Genomic DNA, 19,901 nt, shown 5'->3' on the forward strand with positions numbered 1-19,901 from the left:
GGGGAAGGACGGTGACCCATAATGAGTAGGGGGGAAGGACGGTGACCCATAAGGAGCAGGGGGAAAGACGGTGACCCATAATGAGTAGGGGGAAGAACGGTGACCCATAAGGAGCAGGGGAAGGACTGTGACCCATAAGGAGCATGGGGAAGGACGGTGACCCATAAGGAGCATGGGGAAGGACTGTGACCCATAAGGAGCAGGGGAAGGACGGTGACCCATAAGGAGCATGGGGAAGGACTGTGACTAATAAGGAGCAGGGGAAGGACGGTGACCCATAAGGAGCAGGGGGAAGGACGGTGACCCATAAGGAGTAGGGGGAAGGACGGTGACCCATAAGGAGCATGGGGAAGGACTGTGACCCATAAGGAGCAGGGGGAAGGACGGTGACCCATAAGGAGCAGGGGGAAGGACGGTGACCCATAAGGAGCATGGGGAAGGACTGTGACCAATAAGGAGCAGGGGAAGGACGGTGACCCATAAGGAGCAGGGGGAAGGACGGTGACCCATAAGGAGTAGGGGGAAGGACGGTGACCCATAAGGAGCATGGGGAAGGACTGTGACCCATAAGGAGCAGGGGGAAGGACGGTGACCCATAAGGAGCAGGGGGAAGGACGGTGACCCATAAGGAGCATGGGGAAGGACGGTGACCCATAAGGAGCATGGGGAAGGACGGTGACCCATAAGGAGCATGGGGTAGGACTGTGACCCATAAGGAGCAGGGGGAAGGACGGTGACCCATAAGGAGCAGGGGGAAGGACGGTGACCCATAAGGAGCAGGGGTCAGGTCGGTGACCCATACGGAGCAGGGGAAGGACGGTGACCCATAAGGAGCAGGGGGAAGGACTGCGCATCACTCGGATCACTCCCAAAGCTTCCGTTCTCCCCTCATGCTGGTCCAGAGGTATAAAACATTTCCTTATATTCACATCATGTGACTTTTATATGTTTTCTATAGTCCCCAGAAGCAGGGAGGGAAAAGCCACTAAAAACCACAAATATTTTACGTGGAAAATGCCCACAATCATTAATAGAGGATGAAAGATAAGACAAAAGAGACTACACACATATAACATCAGGGAAAAAGAACAAAAAATAAAAACCAAACAGAATAAGAAACAACAAAAAGACCTCACTATGAAAAACGCCCTCCACCACTCATCACACAGCAGTGACGCAGAGGATCACCTCCAACACTCATCACACATAAGGACACAGCAGTGACGCAGAGGATCACCTCCAACACTCAGCACACATAGGGACACAGCAGTGACGCAGAGGACCACCTCCAACACTCATCACACATAGGGACACAGCAGTGACGTAGAGGATCCCCTCCACCACTCATCACACATAGGGAAGCAGCAGTGACGCAGAGTCTTTTCCATTTTTTTGAACATTTTGCCATTTTATTTTGGGGTTTCGCTGGTGATCTGTTGATGCGTGTCAGCTGCTCATGATTCCCGTTTGGGGACTGCAGCCCAGCGATGGTCATGTCTGTCCGGTCATACTGACTAATACAAAGAAATGGATGATGCCATCAGGTCCAGCACCAAACATTACATTGGTCTCCAAGTTTAGTTATCATCATCGTCGTCATCATCGTCATCATCATCGTCGTCATCATCGTCATCATCATCGTCGTCGTCATCATCGTCGTCATCATCATCGTCGTCATCATCGTCGTCATCATCGTCGTCATCGTCATCATCGTCATCATCATCGTCTTCGTCGTCATCGTCATCTTCAGTGTTGATCTTCCCAGATAACACGTCTTCAATCCATTGTTCCAGCTCAGATGGAGAAGGTAAATCCTCGGCATCCTCCATTTCCATCCAGACGCTGTCTGCCTGCAATAGCAACATGGAGTAATATGGAGTGATAGGAGGAGTTATATGGAGTAAAAGGAGGGGTTACATGGTGTAATAGGAGGAGTTATATGGAGTGACAGGAGGAGTTATATGGAGTAATAGGAGGAGTGATATAGGGTAATAGGAGGAGTTATAAGTAGTAATAGGAGGAGTTATACGGAGTAATAGGAGGGGTTATATTTAGTTATGGGAGGAGTTGTGTGGAGTAATAGGAGGAGTTATATGGTGTAATAGGAGGAGTTATATGGAGTGATAGGAGGAGTTATATGGAGTAATAGAAGGAGTTAAATGGAGTGATAGGAGGAGTTATATGGAGTAATAAGAGGAGTTATATGGAGTGATAGGAGGAGTTATATGGAATAATAGGAGGAGTTATATGGAGTGATAGGAGGAGTTATATGGAGTAATAGGAGGAGTTATATGGAGTGATAGGAGGAGTTATACGGAGTAATAGGAGGGGTTATATTTAGATATGGGAGGAGTTGTGTGGAGTAATAGGAGGAGTTATATGGTGTAATAGGAGGAGTTATATGGAGTAAAAGGAGGAGTTACATGGAGTAATAGGAGGAGTTATACAGAGTAATAGGAGGGGTTATATTTAGTTATGGGAGGGGCAGGGTGGTTTAATAAGAGGAGTTATATGGAGTAACAGGAGGAGTTATATGGAGTAATAGGAGGAGGAGTTATACGGAGTAATAGGAGGAGTTATATGGTGTAATAGGAGGAGTTATATGGAGTAACAGGAGGAGTTATATGCAGTAATAGGAGGAGTTATATGGAGTAACAGGAGGAGTTATATGGAGTAATAGGAGGAGTTATATGGAGTAATAGGAGGAGTTATATGGAGTAATAGGAGGGGTTATATTTAGTTATGGGAGGAGCAGGGTGGTTTAATAAGAGGAGTTATATGGAGTAAAAGGAGGAGTTATATGGAGTGATAGGAGGAGTTATATGGAGTAACAGGAGGAGTTATATGGAGTAATAGGGGGAGTTATATGGAGTAATAGGAGGAGTTATATGGAGTAAAAGGAGGAGTTATATAGGGTAATAGGAGGAGTTATATGGAGTAATAGGAGGAGTTATGTGGAGTAATATGGGGAGTTATATGGAGTAATAGGAGGAGTTATATGGAGTAATAGGAGGAGTTATATGGAGTAATAGGAGGAGTTATATGGAGTAATAGGAGGAGTTATATGGAGTAATAGGAGGAGTTATATGGAGTAATAGGAGGAGTTATATGGAGTAATAGGAGGAGTTATATGGAGTAATAGGAGGAGTTATATGGAGTAAAAGGAGGAGTTATATAGGGTAATAGGAGGAGTTATATGGAGTGATAGGAGGAGTTATATGGAGTAATTGGAGGGGTTATATTTAGTTACGGGAGGAGCAGGGTGGTTTAATAAGAGGAGCTATATACAGTGATATATGATGGCGGCTGTTGGGTCACACACTCACATCGGTCACATTGACCACTCCTATCTGTGGTCGGAACAGGTCGATGTGGAAGGTCTTCTCCCAGTAGGTCACCATCTGTGCAGAGAATAATGCCGGTTATCGATGATAGCAGCTCCCCCGCATTTATCCTTTATTCCTCTGCTCTGAAGAGTTTTACACTTAAATAAAATTTATTGATTCTGCACCACAAAGACACAAGAAGAATCCTAAAATGAATGTGGAGGAGGAGGACAGAGGAGTCTGGAAGAGGAGGAGGACAGAGGAGTCTGGAGGAGGAGGAGGAGGACAGAGGAGTCTGGAGGAGGAGGAGGACAGAGGAGTCTGGAGGAGGAGGAGGAGGAGGAGGACAGAGGAGTCTGGAGGAGGAGGAGGAGGACAGAGGAGTCTGGAAGAGGAGGAGGACAGAGGAGTCTGGAGGAGGAGGAGGAGGACAGAGGAGTCTGGAGGAGGAGGAGGACAGAGGAGTCTGGAGGAGGAGGAGGAGGAGGAGGACAGAGGAGTCTGGAGGAGGAGGAGGAGGACAGAGGAGTCTGGAGGAGGAGGAGGAGGACAGAGGAGTCTGGAAGAGGAGGAGGAGGACAGAGGAATCTGGAAGAGGAGGAGGAGGACAGAGGAGTCTGGAGGAGGAGGACAGAGGAGTCTGGAGGAGGACAGAGGAGTCTGGAAGAGGAGGAGGACAGAGGAGTCTGGAGGAGGAGGAGGAGGACAGAGGAGTCTGGAGGAGGAGGACAGAGGAGTCTGGAGGAGGAGGAGGACAGAGGAGTCTGGAGGAGGAGGAGGACAGAGGAGTCTGGAGGAGGAGGACAGAGGAGTCTGGAGGAGGAGGAGGAGGACAGAGGAGTCTGGAGGAGGAGGAGGAGGACAGAGGAGTCTGGAGGAGGACAGAGGAGTCTGGAGGAGGACAGAGGAGTCTGGAAGAGGAGGAGGACAGAGGAGTCTGGAGAAGGAGGATGACAGAGAAGTCTGGAAGAGGAGGAGGACAAAGGGGTCTGGAGGAGGAGGAGGACAGAGGAATCTGGAGGAGGAGGGGGACAGAGGAGTCTGGGGGAGGAGGAGGACAAAGGGGTCTGGAGGAGGAGGAGGACAGAGGAGTCTGGAGGAGGAGGGGGACAGAGGAGTCTGGAGGAGGAGGAGGAGGACAGAGGAGTCTGGAGGAGGACAGAGGAGTCTGGAGGAGGAGGAGGACAGATGAGTCTGGAAGAGGAGGAGGACAGAGGAGTCTGGAAGAGGAGGAGGACAGAGGAGTCTGGAGAAGGAGGAGGACAGAGAAGTCTGGAAGAGGAGGAGGACAGAGGGGTCTGGAAGAGGAGGAGGACAGAGGAGTCTGGAGAAGGAGGAGGACAGAGAAGTCTGGAAGAGGAGGAGGACAGAGGGGTCTGGAGGAGGAGGAGGACAGAGGAGTCTGGAGGAGGAGGGGGACAGAGGAGTCTGGAGAAGGAGGAGGACAGAGGAGTCTGGAGGAGGAGGACAGAGGAGGAGGACAGAGGAGTCTGGAGAAGGAGGAGGACAGAGGAGTCTGGAGGAGGAGGAGGAGGAGGACAGAGGAGTCTGGAGGAGGAGGAGGACAGAGGAGTCTGGAAGAGGAGGAGGACAGAGGAGTCTGGAGAAGGAGGATGACAGAGAAGTCTGGAGGAGGAGGAGGAGGAGGAGGACAAAGGGGTCTGGAGGAGGAGGAGGACAGAGGAGTCTGGAGGAGGAGGGGGACAGAGGAGTCTGGAGAAGGAGGAGGACAGAGGAGTCTGGAGGAGGAGGAGGAGGAGGACAGAGGAGTCTGGAGAAGGAGGAGGACAGAGGAGTCTGGAGGAGGAGGAGGACAGAGGAGTCTGGAGGAGGACAGAGGAGTCTGGAGGAGGAGGAGGACAGAGGAGTCTGGAAGAGGAGGAGGACAGAGGAGTCTGGAAGAGGAGGAGGACAGAGGAGTCTGGAGGAGGAGGAGGAGGACAGAGGAGTCTGGAGGAGGAGGAGGACAGAGGAGTCTGGAGGAGGAGGAGGACAGAGGAGTCTGGAGGAGGAGGAGGACAGAGGAGTCTGGAGGAGGAGGAGGAGGACAGAGGAGTCTGGAGGAGGAGGAGGAGGACAGAGGAGTCTGGAGGAGGAGGAGGAGGACAGAGGAGTCTGGAGGAGGAGGAGGAGGACAGAGGAGTCTGGAGGAGGACAGAGGAGTCTGGAGGAGGACAGAGGAGTCTGGAAGAGGAGGAGGACAGAGGAGTCTGGAGAAGGAGGATGACAGAGAAGTCTGGAAGAGGAGGAGGACAAAGGGGTCTGGAGGAGGAGGAGGACAGAGGAGTCTGGAGGAGGAGGGGGACAGAGGAGTCTGGGGGAGGAGGAGGACAAAGGGGTCTGGAGGAGGAGGAGGACAGAGGAGTCTGGAGGAGGAGGGGGACAGAGGAGTCTGAAGAAGGAGGAGGACAGAGGAGTCTGGAGGAGGAGGAGGAGGACAGAGGAGTCTGGAGAAGGAGGAGGACAGAGGAGTCTGGAGTAGGAGGACAGAGGAGTCTGGAGGAGGACAGAGGAGTCTGGAGGAGGAGGAGGACAGATGAGTCTGGAAGAGGAGGAGGACAGAGGAGTCTGGAAGAGGAGGAGGACAGAGGAGTCTGGAGAAGGAGGAGGACAGCGAAGTCTGGAAGAGGAGGAGGACAGAGGGGTCTGGAGGAGGAGGAGGACAGAGGAGTCTGGAGGAGGAGGGGGACAGAGGAGTCTGGAGAAGGAGGAGGACAGAGGAGTCTGGAGGAGGAGGAGGAGGAAGAGGACAGAGGAGTCTGGAGAAGGAGGAGGACAGAGGAGTCTGGAGGAGGAGGAGGAGGAGGACAGAGGAGTCTGGAGGAGGAGGAGGACAGAGGAGTCTGGAAGAGGAGGAGGACAGAGGAGTCTGGAGAAGGAGGATGACAGAGAAGTCTGGAGGAGAAGGAGGAGGAGGAGGAGGACAGAGGGGTCTGGAGGAGGAGGAGGACAGAGGAGTCTGGAGGAGGAGGGGGACAGAGGAGTCTGGAGAAGGAGGAGGACAGAGGAGTCTGGAGGAGGAGGAGGAGGAGGACAGAGGAGTCTGGAGAAGGAGGAGGACAGAGGAGTCTGGAGGAGGAGGAGGAGGAGGACAGAGGAGTCTGGAGGAGGACAGAGGAGTCTGGAGGAGGAGGAGGACAGAGGAGTCTGGAAGAGGAGGAGGACAGAGGAGTCTGGAAGAGGGGGAGGACAGAGGAGTCTGGAGGAGGAGGAGGACAGAGGAGTCTGGAGGAGGACAGAGGAGTCTGGAAGAGGAGGAGGACAGAGGAGTCTGGAGAAGGAGGATGACAGAGAAGTCTGGAAGAGGAGGAGGACAAAGGGGTCTGGAGGAGGAGGAGGACAGAGGAGTCTGGAGGAGGAGGGGGACAGAGGAGTCTGGAGAAGGAGGAGGACAGAGGAGTCTGGAGGAGGAGGAGGAGGAGGAGGACAGAGGAGTCTGGAGGAGGACAGAGGAGTCTGGAGGAGGAGGAGGACAGAGGGGTCTGGAGGAGGAGGAGGACAGAGGAGTCTGGAGGAGGAGGACAGAGGAGTCTGGAGGAGGAGGAGGACAGAGGGGTCTGGAGGAGGAGGAGGACAGAGGGGTCTGGAGGAGGAGGGGACAGAGGAGTCTGGAGGAGGAGGAGGAGAGAGGAGTCTGGAGGAGGAGGAGGAGGACAGAGGAGTCTGGAGAAGGAGGAGGACAGAGGAGTCTGGAGGAGGAGGAGGAGGACAGAGGAGTCTGGAGGAGGAGAAGGACAGAGGAGTCTGGAAGAGGAGGAGGACAGAGGAGTCTGGAAGAGGAGGAGGACAGAGGAGTCTGGAGAAGGAGGATGACAGAGAAGTCTGGAAGAGGAGGAGGACAGAGGAGTCTGGAGGAGGAGGAGGACAGAGGAGTCTGGAGGAGGAGGAGGACAGAGGGGTCTGGAGGAGGAGGAGGACAGAGGAGTCTGGAGGAGAAGGAGGACAGAGGGGCCTGGAGAGAGGAGGAGGACAGAGGAGTCTGGAAGAGGAGGAGGACAGAGGAGTCTGGAAGAGGAGGAGGACAGAGGAGTCTGGAAGAGGAGGAGGACAGAGGAGTCTGGAGGAGGAGGAGGACAGAGGGGTCTGGAGGAGGAGGACAGAGGAGTCTGGAGAAGGAGGAGGACAGAGGAGTCTGGAGGAGGAGGAGGACAGAGGAGTCTGGAGGAGGAGGACAGAGGAGTCTGGAGGAGGAGGAGGACAGAGGAGTCTGGAGGAGGAGGACAGAGGGGTCTGGAGGAGGAGGAGGACAGAGGGGTCTGGAGGAGGAAGAGGACAGAGGAGTCTGGAGGAGGAGGAGGACAGAGGATTCTGCAGGAGGTGGAGGAGAGAGGAGTCTGGAGGGGGAGGACAGAGGAGTCTGGAGGAGGAGGAGGAGGAGGAGGAAGACAGAGGAGTCTGGAGGAGGAGGAGGACAGAGGAGTCTGGGGGAGGAGGAGGACAGAGGAGTCTGGAGGAGGAGGAGGACAGAGGAGTCTGGAGGAGGAGGAGGAGGACAGAGGAGTCTGGAGGAGGAGGAGGACAGAGGAGTCTGGAGGAGGAGGAAGACAGAGGAGTCTGGAGGAGGAGGAAGACAGAGGAGTCTGGGTGAGGAGGACAGAGGAGTCTGGAGGAGGAGGAGGAGGACAGAGTCGTCTGGGCGAGGAGGAGGACAGAGGAATCTGGAGGAGGAGTAGGACAGAGGAGTCTGAAGGAGAAGGAGGACACAGGAGTCTGGGCGAGGAGGAGGACAGAGGGGTCTGGTGGTGGAGGAGGACAGGGGAGTCTTGAGAGGGAGGAGGACACATGGTGGGCTGGAGGCGGAGGACTAATGAGTCTGGGTGAGGAGGAGGACAGAGGAGTCTGGAGGAGGAGGAGGACAGAGGAGTCTGGACGAGGAGTAGGACAGAGGAGACTGGAGGAGGACAGAGAAGTCTGGGTGAGGAGGAGGACAGAGGAGTCTGGAGGAGGAGGACAGATGGGTCTGGAGGAGGAGGAGGACAGAGGAGTCTGGAGGAGGAGGAGGAGGACAGAGGAGTCTGGAGGAGGAGGACAGAGGAGTCTGGACGAGGAGGAGGACAGAGGGGTCTGGTGGTGGAGGACAGAAGAGTCTGGAGGAGGAGGAGGAGAGAGGAGTCTGGAGGAGGAGAAGGACAGAGGAGTCTGGAGGAGGAGGAGGAGGACAGAGGGGTCTGGAGGTAGAGGAGGACAGAGGAGTCTGGAGGAGGAGGGGGACAGAGGAGTCTGGGTGAGGAGGAGGACAGAGGAGTCTGGAGGGGGAGGACAGAGGAGTCTGGAGGAGGAGGAGGAGGACAGATGGATCTGCAGGAGTAGGAGGACAGAGGAGTCTGGAGGAGGAGGAGGACAGAGGAATCTGGAGGAGGAGTAGGACAAAGGGGTCTGGGGGAGGAGGAGGACAGAGGAGTCTGGAGGAGTAGGATGACAGAGGGGTCTGGGGGAGGAGGAGGACAGAGGAGTCTGGAGGAGGAGGACAGAGAGGTCTGGAGGAGGAGGAGGACACAGGAGTCTGGAGGAGGAGGACAGAGGAGTCTGGAGGAGGACAGAGGAGTCTGGAGGAGTAGGACAGAGGAGTCTGGGTGAGGAGGAGGACAGAGGAGTCTGGAGGAGGAGGAGGACAGGAGAGTCTGGAGGAGGAGCAGGACAGAGGAGTCTGGAGGAGGAGGAGGACAGAGGAGTCTGGAGGAGGAGGACAGAGGAGTCTGGAGGAGGAGGACAGAGGAGTCTGGAGGAGTCTGGAGGAGGAGGACAGAGGAGTCTGGAGGAGGAGGACAGAGGCGTCTGGAGGAGGAAGACAGAGGAGTCTGGGAGAGGTGGAGGACAGAGGAGTCTTGAGGAGAAGGAGGAGTGAGGAGTCTGGAGGAGGAGGAGGACAGAGGAGTCTTGAGGAGAAGGAGGAGTGAGAAGTCTGGAGGAGGAGGAGGACAGAGGAGTCTGGAAGAGGAGGAGGACAGAGGAGTCTGGAGGAGGAGGACAGAGGAGTCTGGATGAGGAGGAGGACAGAGGAGTCTGGAAGAGGAGGAGGAAAGAGGAGTCTAGAGGAGGAGGAGGACAGAGGAGTCTGGAGGAGGAGGAGGACAGAGGAGTCTGGAGGAGGAGGACAGAGGAGTCTGGATGAGGTGGAGGACAGAGGAGTCTGGAGGAGGAGGAGGACAGAGGAGTCTGGAGGAGGAGGACAGAGGAGTCTGGATGAGGAGGAGGACAGAGGAGTCTGGATGAGGAGGAGGACAGAGGGGTCTGGGTGAGGAGGACAGAGGAGTCTGGAGGAGGAGGAGGACAGAGAAGTCTGGAGGAGGAGGAGGACAGAGGAGTCTGGAAGAGGAGGAGGACAGAGGAGTCTGGAAGAGGAGGAGGACAGAGGAGTCTGGAGGAGGAGGAGGACAGAGGAGTCTGGAGGAGGAGGACAGAGGAGTCTGGATGAGGAGGAGGACAGAGGAGTCTGGATGAGGAGGACAGAGGAGTCTGGATGAGGAGGACAGAGGAGTCTGGAGGAGGACAGAGGAGTCTGGAGGAGGAGGAGGACAGAGGAGTCTGGAGGAGGACAGAGGAGTCTGGAGGAGGAGGAGGACAGAGGAGTCTGGAGGAGGAGGGCAGAGGAGTCTGTATGAGGAGGAGGACAGAGGGGTCTGGAGGAGGAGGAGGACAGAGGAGTCTGGAAGAGGAGGAGGACAGAAGAGTCTGGAGGAGGAGGACAGAGGAGTCTGGATGAGGAGGAGGACAGAGGAGTCTGGATGAGGAGGAGGACAGAGGAGTCTGGAGGAGGACAGAGGAGTCTGGAGGAGGAGGAGGACAGAGGAGTCTGGAGGAGGACAGAGGAGTCTGGAGGAGGAGGAGGACAGAGGAGTCTGGAGGAGGAGGAGGACAGAGGAGTCTGGAGGAGGAGGGCAGAGGAGTCTGGATGAGGAGGAGGACAGAGGGGTCTGGAGGAGGAGGAGGACAGAGGGGTTTGGGTGAGGAGGAGGACAGAGGGGTCTGGAGGAGGAGGACAGATGAGTCTGGAGGAGGAGGGGGACAGAGGAGTCTGGAGGAGGAGGAGGACAGAGGAGTCTGGAGGAGGAAGAGGACAGAGGAGTCTGGAGGAGAAGGAGGACAGAGGAGTCTGGAGGAGGAGGACAGAGGAGTCTGGAGGAGGACAGAGGAGTCTGGAGGAGGAGGAGGACAGAGGAGTCTGGAGGAGGACAGAGGAGTCTGGAGGAGGAGGAGGACAGAGGAGTCTGGAGGAGGAGGGCAGAGGAGTCTGGAGGAGGAGGACAGAGGGGTCTGGAGGAGGAGGAGGACAGAGGAGTCTGGAAGAGGAGGAGGACAGAAGAGTCTGGAGGAGGAGGAGGACAGAGGAGTCTGGAAGAGGAGGAGGACAGAAGAGTCTGGAGGAGGAGGACAGAGGAGTCTGGATGAGGAGGAGGACAGAGGAGTCTGGATGAGGAGGAGGACAGAGGAGTCTGGAGGAGGAGGACAGAGGAGTCTGGAGGAGGACAGAGGAGTCTGGAGGAGGAGGAGGACAGAGGAGTCTGGAGGAGGACAGAGGAGTCTGGAGGAGGAGGAGGACAGAGGAGTCTGGAGGAGGAGGGCAGAGGAGTCTGGAGGAGGAGGACAGAGGGGTCTGGAGGAGGAGGAGGACAGAGGAGTCTGGAAGAGGAGGAGGACAGAAGAGTCTGGAGGAGGAGGAGGACAGAGGAGTCTGGAAGAGGAGGAGGACAGAAGAGTCTGGAGGAGGAGGACAGAGGAGTCTGGATGAGGAGGAGGACAGAGGAGTCTGGATGAGGAGGAGGACAGAGGAGTCTGGAGGAGGAGGAGGACAGAGGAGTCTGGAAGAGGAGGAGGACAGAAGAGTCTGGAGGAGGAGGACAGAGGAGTCTGGATGAGGAGGAGGACAGAGGAGTCTGGATGAGGAGGAGGACAGAGGAGTCTGGAGGAGGACAGAGGAGTCTGGAGGAGGAGGAGGACAGAGGAGTCTGGAGGAGGACAGAGGAGTCTGGAGGAGGAGGAGGACAGAGGAGTCTGGAGGAGGAGGAGGACAGAGGAGTCTGGAGGAGGAGGGCAGAGGAGTCTGGATAAGGAGGAGGACAGAGGGGTCTGGAGGAGGAGGAGGACAGAGGGGTTTGGGTGAGGAGGAGGACAGAGGGGTCTGGAGGAGGAGGACAGATGAGTCTGGAGGAGGAGGGGGACAGAGGAGTCTGGAGGAGGAGGAGGACAGAGGAGTCTGGAGGAGGAAGAGGACAGAGGAGTATGGAGGAGAAGGAGGACAGAGGAGTCTGGAGGAGGAGGAGGACAGAGGGGTGTGGAGGAGGAGGAGGAGGACAGAAGAGTCTGGAGGAGGAGGAGGACAGAGGAGTCTGGATGAGGAGGAGGACAGAGGGGTCTGGAGGATGAGGAGGACAGATGAGTCTGGATGAGGAGGAGGAGGACAGAGGGGTCTGGAGGAGGAGGAGGACAGAGGGGTCTGGAGGAGGAGGAGGACAGAGGAGTCTGGAAGAGGAGGAGGACAGAGGAGTCTGGAAGAGGAGGAGGACAGAGGAGTCTGGAGGAGGAGGACAGCGGGAGTCTGGAGGAGGAGGACAGCGGGAGTCTGGAGGAGGAGGACAGAGGAGTCTGGAGGAGGAGGAGGACAGAGGAGTCTGGAGGAGGAGGAGGACAGAGGAGTCTGGAGGAGGAGGAGGAGGAGGAGGACAGAGGAGTCTGGAGGAGGAGAAGGACAGAGGAGTCTGGAGGAGGAGGAGGACAGAGGAGTCTGGAGGAGGAGGAGGACAGAGGAGTCTGGAGGAGGAGGAGGAGGACAGAGGAGTCTGGAGAAGGAGGAGGACAGAGGGGTCTGGAGGAGGAGGAGGAGGACAGAGGAGTCTGGAGGAGGAGGAGGACAGAGGAGTCTGGAGGAGGAGGACAGAGGAGTCTGGAGGAGGAGGACAGAGGAGTCTGGAGGAGGAGGAGGACAGAGGAGTCTGGAGGAGGAGGAGGACAGAGGAGTCTGGAGGAGGAGGAGGAGGACAGAGGGGTCTGGAGGAGGAGGAGGACAGAGGAGTCTGGAGGAGGAGGAGGACAGAGGGGTCTGGAGGAGGAGGAGGAGGACAGAGGGGTCTGGAGGAGGAGGAGGACAGAGGAGTCTGGAGGAGGAGGAGGAGGATAGAGGAGTCTGGAGGAGGAGGAGGACAGAGGAGTCTGGAGGAGGAGGAGGACAGAGGAGTCTGGAGGAGGAGGAGGAGGACAGAGGAGTCTGGAGAAGGAGGAGGACAGAGGGGTCTGGAGGAGGAGGAGGAGGACAGAGAAGTCTGGAGGAGGAGGAGGACCGAGGAGTCTGGAGGAGGAGGAGGAGGACAGAGGAGTCTGGAGGAGGAGGACAGAGGAGTCTGTAGGAGGAGGAGGACACAGGAGTCTGGAGGAGGAGGAGGACACAGGAGTCTGGAGGAGGAGGAGGAGGACAGAGGGGTCTGGAGGAGGAGGAGGACAGAGGAGTCTGGAGGAGGAGGAGGACAGAGGGGTCTGGAGGAGGAGGAGGACAGAGGAGTCTGGAGGAGGAGGAGGACAGAGGGGTCTGGAGGAGGAGGAGGAGGACAGAGGGGTCTGGAGGAGGAGGAGGACAGAGGAGTCTGGAGGAGGAGGAGGAGGACAGAGGAGTCTGGAGGAGGAGGACAGAGGAGTCTGTAGGAGGAGGAGAAGGACAGAGGAGTCTGGGGGATGAAGAGGACAGAGGGGTCTGGAGGAGGAGGAGGACAGAGGAGTCTGGAGGAGGAGGAGGACAGAGGGGTCTGGAGGAGGAGGAGGAGGACAGAGGGGTCTGGAGTAGGAGGAGGACAGAGGGGTCTGGAGGAGGAGGAGGACAGAGGGGTCTGGAGGAGGAGGAGGACAGAGGAGTCTGGAGGAGGAGGAGGACAGAGGGGTCTGGAGGAGGAGGAGGAGGACAGAGGGGTCTGGAGGAGGAGGAGGACAGAGGAGTCTGGAGGAGGAGGAGGAGGACAGAGGAGTCTGGAGGAGGAGGAGGAGGACAGAGGAGTCTGGAGGAGGAGGACAGAGGAGTCTGGAGGAGGAGGAGGACAGAGGAGTCTGGAGGAGGAGGAGGACAGAGGAGTCTGGAGGAGGAGGAGGAGGACAGAGGGGTCTGGAGGAGGAGGAGGACAGAGGAGTCTGGAGGAGGAGGAGGACAGAGGGGTCTGGAGGAGGAGGAGGAGGACAGAGGGGTCTGGAGGAGGAGGAGGACAGAGGAGTCTGGAGGAGGAGGAGGAGGACAGAGGAGTCTGGAGGAGGAGGAGGACAGAGGAGTCTGGAGGAGGAGGAGGACAGAGGAGTCTGGAGGAGGAGGAGGAGGACAGAGGAGTCTGGAGAAGGAGGAGGACAGAGGGGTCTGGAGGAGGAGGAGGAGGACAGAGAAGTCTGGAGGAGGAGGAGGACCGAGGAGTCTGGAGGAGGAGGAGGAGGACAGAGGAGTCTGGAGGAGGAGGACAGAGGAGTCTGTAGGAGGAGGAGGACACATGAGTCTGGAGGAGGAGGAGGACACACAGGAGTCTCCCGCACAGGAGTCTGGAGGAGGAGGAGGAGGACAGAGGGGTCTGGAGGAGGAGGAGGACAGAGGAGTCTGGAGGAGGAGGAGGACAGAGGGGTCTGGAGGAGGAGGAGGACAGAGGAGTCTGGAGGAGGAGGAGGACAGAGGGGTCTGGAGGAGGAGGAGGAGGACAGAGGGGTCTGGAGGAGGAGGAGGACAGAGGAGTCTGGAGGAGGAGGAGGAGGACAGAGGAGTCTGGAGGAGGAGGACAGAGGAGTCTGGAGGAGGAGGACAGAGGAGTCTGGGGGATGAGGAGGACAGAGGGGTCTGGAGGAGGAGGAGGACAGAGGAGTCTGGAGGAGGAGGAGGACAGAGGGGTCTGGAGGAGGAGGAGGAGGACAGAGGGGTCTGGAGGAGGAGGAGGACAGAGGGGTCTGGAGGAGGAGGAGGACAGAGGGGTCTGGAGGAGGAGGAGGACAGAGGAGTCTGGAGGAGGAGGAGGACAGAGGGGTCTGGAGGAGGAGGAGGAGGACAGAGGGGTCTGGAGGAGGAGGAGGACAGAGGAGTCTGGAGGAGGAGGAGGAGGACAGAGGGGTCTGGAGGAGGACAGAGGAGTCTGGAGGAGGAGGAGGACAGAGGGGTCTGGAGGAGGAGGAGGACAGAGGAGTCTGGAGGAGGAGGAGGAGGACAGAGGAGTCTGGAGGAGGAGGACAGAGGAGTCTGGAGGAGGAGGACAGAGGAGTCTGGGGGATGAGGAGGACAGAGGGGTCTGGAGGAGGAGGAGGACAGAGGAGTCTGGAGGAGGAGGAGGACAGAGGGGTCTGGAGGAGGAGGAGGAGGACAGAGGGGTCTGGAGGAGGAGGAGGACAGAGGGGTCTGGAGGAGGAGGAGGACAGAGGGGTCTGGAGGAGGAGGAGGACAGAGGAGTCTGGAGGAGGAGGAGGACAGAGGGGTCTGGAGGAGGAGGAGGAGGACAGAGGGGTCTGGAGGAGGAGGAGGACAGAGGGGTCTGGAGGAGGAGGAGGACAGAGGAGTCTGGAGGAGGAGGAGGACAGAGGGGTCTGGAGGAGGAGGAGGAGGACAGAGGGGTCTGGAGGAGGAGGAGGACAGAGGAGTCTGGAGGAGGAGGAGGAGGACAGAGGGGTCTGGAGGAGGACAGAGGAGTCTGGAGGAGGAGGAGGACAGAGGGGTCTGGAGGAGGACAGAGGAGTCTGGAGGAGGAGGAGGACAGAGGGGTCTGGAGGAGGAGGAGGACAGAGGAGTCTGGAGGAGAAGGAGGACAGAGGGGTCTGGAGGAGGAGGAGGACAGAGGAGTCTGGAGGAGGAGGAGGACAGAGGGGTCTGGAGGAGGAGGAGGACAGAGGAGTCTGGAGGAGGAGGAGGAGGACAGAGGAGTCTGGAGGAGGAGGAGGACAGAGAAGTCTGGAGGAGGAGGAGGAGGACAGAGGAGTCTGGAGGAGGAGGAGGAGGACAGAGGAGTCTGGAGGAGGACAGAGGAGTCTGGAGGAGGAGGAGGAGGACAGAGGAGTCTGGAGGAGGAGGAGGAGGACAGAGGGGTCTGGAGGAGGACAGAGGAGTCTGGAGGAGGAGGAGGACAGAGGGGTCTGGAGGAGGACAGAGGAGTCTGGAGGAGGAGGAGGACAGAGGGGTCTGGAGGAGGAGGAGGACAGAGGAGTCTGGAGGAGAAGGAGGACAGAGGGGTCTGGAGGAGGAGGAGGACAGAGGAGTCTGGAGGAGGAGGAGGACAGAGGGGTCTGGAGGAGGAGGAGGACAGAGGAGTCTGGAGGAGGAGGAGGAGGACAGAGGAGTCTGGAGGAGGAGGAGGACAGAGAAGTCTGGAGGAGGAGGAGGAGGACAGAGGAGTCTGGAGGAGGAGGAGGAGGACAGAGGAGTCCAGAGGAGTCTGGAGGAGGAGGAGGAGGACAGAGGAGTCTGGAGGAGGAGGAGGAGGAGGACAGGTCTTGGATTCTCCTGTCCTCTCTCTCTATGTCCTGATAAAACAATCATGTCACCAGAGGGAAGTCATCGGGGTCGATCCAGATGATGCTCAGCTCCGGGTTCTCCGTGTTCTCTCTGGCCACTTCCTTCAGGATTTGGACAAATTCATAACCATCTGAAACAGCAGAAGAGATGAGGTCAGAGGAGACATGACCACCCTGATAATGGATCTCCCCCGCACCCTGATAATGTATCACCCCCTCACCCTGATAATGGATCTCCCCCGCACCCTGATAATGGATCTCCCCCTCACCCTGATAATGGATCTCCCCCTCACCTTGATAATGGATCTCCCCCGCACCCTGATAATGGATCTCCCCCGCACCCTGATAATGGATCTCCCCCTCACCCTGATAATGGATCTCCCCCGCACCCTGATAATGGATCCCCCCTCACCCTGATAATGGATCTCCCCCTCACCCTGATAATGTATCACCCCCTCACCCTGATAATGTATCACCCCCTCACCCTGATAATGTATCACCCCCTCACCCTGATAATGGATCTCCCCCTCACCCTGATAATGGATCTCCCCCTCACCCTGATAATGTATCTCCCCCTCTCCCTGATAATGGATCTCCCCCTCACCCTGATAATGGATCTCCCCCGCACCCTGATAATGGATCTCCCCCTCACCCTGATAATGTATCACCCCCTCACCCTGATAATGGATCTCCCCCGCACCCTGATAATGGATCTCCCCCTCACCCTGATAATGTATCACCCCCTCACCCTGATAATGTATTACCCCCTCACCCTGATAATGTATCACCCCCTCACCCTGATAATGTATCACCCCCTCACCCTGATAATGGATCTCCCCCTCACTCTGATAATGGATCTCCCCCGCACCCTGATAATGTATCTCCCCCGCACCCTGATAATGGATCTCCCCCTCACCCTGATAATGGATCTCCCCCGCACCCTGATAATGGATCTCCCCCGCACCCTGATAATGGATCTCCCCCTCACCCTGATAATGGATCTCCCCCGCACCCTGATAATGGATCTCCCCCTCACCCTGATAATGTATCACCCCCTCACCCTGATAATGTATCACCCCCTCACCCTGATAATGTATCACCCCCTCACCCTGATAATGGATCTCCCCCTCACTCTGATAATGGATCTCCCCCTCACCCTGATAGTGGATCTCCCCCTCACCCTGATAATGGATCTCCCCCTCACCCTGATAATGGATCTCCCCCGCACCCTGATAATGGATCTCCCCCTCACCCTGATAATGGATCTCCCCCGCACCCTGATAATGGATCTCCCCCGCACCCTGATAATGGATCCCCCCCTCACCCTGATAATGGATCTCCCCCTCACCCTGATAATGGATCTCCCCCGCACCCTGATAATGGATCCCCCCCTCACCCTGATAATGGATCTCCCCCTCACCCTGATAGTGGATCTCCCCCTCACCCTGATAATGGATCTCCCCCGCACCCTGATAATGGATCTCCCCCGCACCCTGATAATGGATCTCCCCCGCACCCTGATAATGGATCTCCCCCGCACCCTGATAATGTATCACCCCCTCACCCTGATAATGTATCTCCCCCGCACCCTGATAATGGATCTCCCCCGCACCCTGATAATGGATCTCCCCCGCACCCTGATAATGGATCTCCCCCTCACCCTGATAATGGATCTCCCCCGCACCCTGATAATGGATCTCCCCCTCACCCTGATAATGGATCTCCCCCTCACCCTGATAATGGATCTCCCCCGCACCCTGATAATGGATCTCCCCCGCACCCTGATAATGGATCTCCCCCTCACCCTGATAATGGATCTCCCCCTCACCCTGATAGTGGATCTCCCCCTCACCCTGATAATGGATCTCCCCCGCACCCTGATAATGGATCTCCCCCGCACCCTGATAATGGATCTCCCCCGCACCCTGATAATGGATCTCCCCCGCACCCTGATAATGTATCACCCCCTCACCCTGATAATGTATCTCCCCCGCACCCTGATAATGGATCTCCCCCGCACCCTGATAATGGATCTCCCCCGCACCCTGATAATGGATCTCCCCCTCACCCTGATAATGGATCTCCCCCGCACCCTGATAATGGATCTCCCCCTCACCCTGATAATGGATCTCCCCCTCACCCTGATAATGGATCTCCCCCGCACCCTGATAATGGATCTCCCCCGCACCCTGATAATGGATCTCCCCCTCACCCTGATAATGGATCTCCCCCTCACCCTGATAATGGATCTCCCCCTCACCCTGATAATGGATCTCCCCCTCACCCAGATAATGGATCTCCCCCTCACCCTGATAATGGATCTCACCCTCACCCTGATAATGGATCTCCCCCTCACCCTGATAATGGATCTCCCCCTCACCCTGATAGTGGATCTCACCCTGATAATGTATCTCCCCCGCACCCTGATAATGGATCTCCCCCGCACCCTGATAATGGATCTCCCCCGCACCCTGATAATGGATCTCCCCCTCACCCTGATAATGGATCTCCCCCTCACCCTGATAATGGATCTCCCCCTCACCCTGATAATGTATCTCCCCCGCACCCTGATAATGGATCTCCCCCGCACCCTGATAATGGATCTCCCCCGCACCCTGATAATGTTTCACCCCCTCACCCTGATAATGGATCTCCCCCTCACCCTGATAATGGATCTCCCCCTCACCCTGATAATGGATCTCCCCCGCACCCTGATAATGGATCTCCCCCTCACCCTGATAATGGATCTCCCCCTCACCCTGATAATGGATCTCCCCCTCACCCTGATAATGGATCTCCCCCGCACCCTGATAATGGATCCCCCCCTCACCCTGATAATGTATCACCCCCTCACCCTGATAATGGATCTCCCCCGCACCCTGATAATGGATCTCCCCCGCACCCTGATAATGGATCTCCCCCTCACCCTGATAATGGATCTCCCCCTCACCCTGATAATGGATCTCCCCCTCACCCTGATAATGGATCTCCCCCTCACCCTGATAATGTATCACCCCCTCACCCTGATAATGTATCACCCCCTCACCCTGATAATGGATCTCCCCCGCACCCTGATAATGGATCCCCCCCTCACCCTGATAATGGATCTCCCCCTCACCCTGATAATGGATCTCCCCCTCACCCTGATAATGGATCTCCCCCTCACCCTGATAATGGATCTCCCCCTCACCCTGATAATGGATCTCCCCCGCACCCTGATAATGGATCTCCCCCTCACCCTGATAATGGATCTCCCCCGCACCCTGATAATGGATCTCCCCCGCACCCTGATAATGGATCTCCCCCGCACCCTGATAATGGATCTCCCCCGCACCCTGATAATGGATCTCCCCCTCACCCTGATAATGGATCTCCCCCGCACCCTGATAATGGATCTCCCTCTCACCCTGATAATGGATCTCCCCCTCACCCTGATGATGGATCTCCCCCGCACCCTGATAATGGATCTCCCCCTCACCCTGATAATGGATCTCCCCCTCACCCTGATAATGGATCTCCCCCTCACCCTGATAATGGATCTCCGCCGCACCCTGATAATGGATCTCCCCCGCACCCTGATAATGGATCTCCCCCGCACCCTGATAATGGATCCCCCCCTCACCCTGATAATGGATCTCCCCCTCACCCTGATAATGGATCTCCCCCTCACCCTGATAATGGATCTCCCCCGCACCCTGATAGTGGATCTCCCCCTCACCCTGATAGTGGATCTCCCCCTCACCCTGATAATGGATCTCCCCCGCACCCTGATAATGGATCTCCCCCGCACCCTGATAATGGATCTCCCCCTCACCCTGATAATGGATCTCCCCCGCACCCTGATAATGGATCTCCCCCTCACCCTGATAATGGATCTCCCCCTCACCCTGATAATGGATCTCCCCCTCACCCTGATAATGGATCTCCCCCGCACCCTGATAATGGATCTCCCCCTCACCCTGATAATGGATCTCCCCCTCACCCTGATAATGGATCTCCGCCGCACTCTGATAATGGATCTCCCCCGCACCCTGATAATGGATCTCCCCCGCACCCTGATAATGGATCTCCGCCTCACCCTGATAATGGATCTCCCCCGCACCCTGATAATGGATCTCCCCCTCACCC

The 19,901-nt window shown here is 57.1% G+C and overlaps 1 protein-coding gene across 1 annotated transcript in view; it reads right to left on the bottom strand.

Annotated features, from left to right (window-relative positions):
- Positions 1-1,393: 1,393 nt before the first annotated feature.
- The window catches only part of LOC140106919 (calsequestrin-2-like), a 141,412-nt gene continuing 122,904 nt past the window's right edge, over positions 1,394-19,901 (bottom strand). Inside the window, exons 9-11 of the mRNA XM_072131557.1 lie at positions 15,804-15,904; positions 3,327-3,401; positions 1,394-1,850 (exon numbers count right to left, since the gene is read on the bottom strand). Coding sequence (XP_071987658.1) covers positions 1,578-1,850; positions 3,327-3,401; positions 15,804-15,904 — 449 coding nt within the window. The 3' untranslated portion in view covers positions 1,394-1,577. The remainder of the gene's footprint in view (positions 1,851-3,326; positions 3,402-15,803; positions 15,905-19,901) is intronic.

Source organism: Engystomops pustulosus, unplaced genomic scaffold, assembly GCF_040894005.1.
Source record: "Engystomops pustulosus unplaced genomic scaffold, aEngPut4.maternal MAT_SCAFFOLD_88, whole genome shotgun sequence".
NCBI lineage: Eukaryota > Metazoa > Chordata > Amphibia > Anura > Leptodactylidae > Engystomops > Engystomops pustulosus.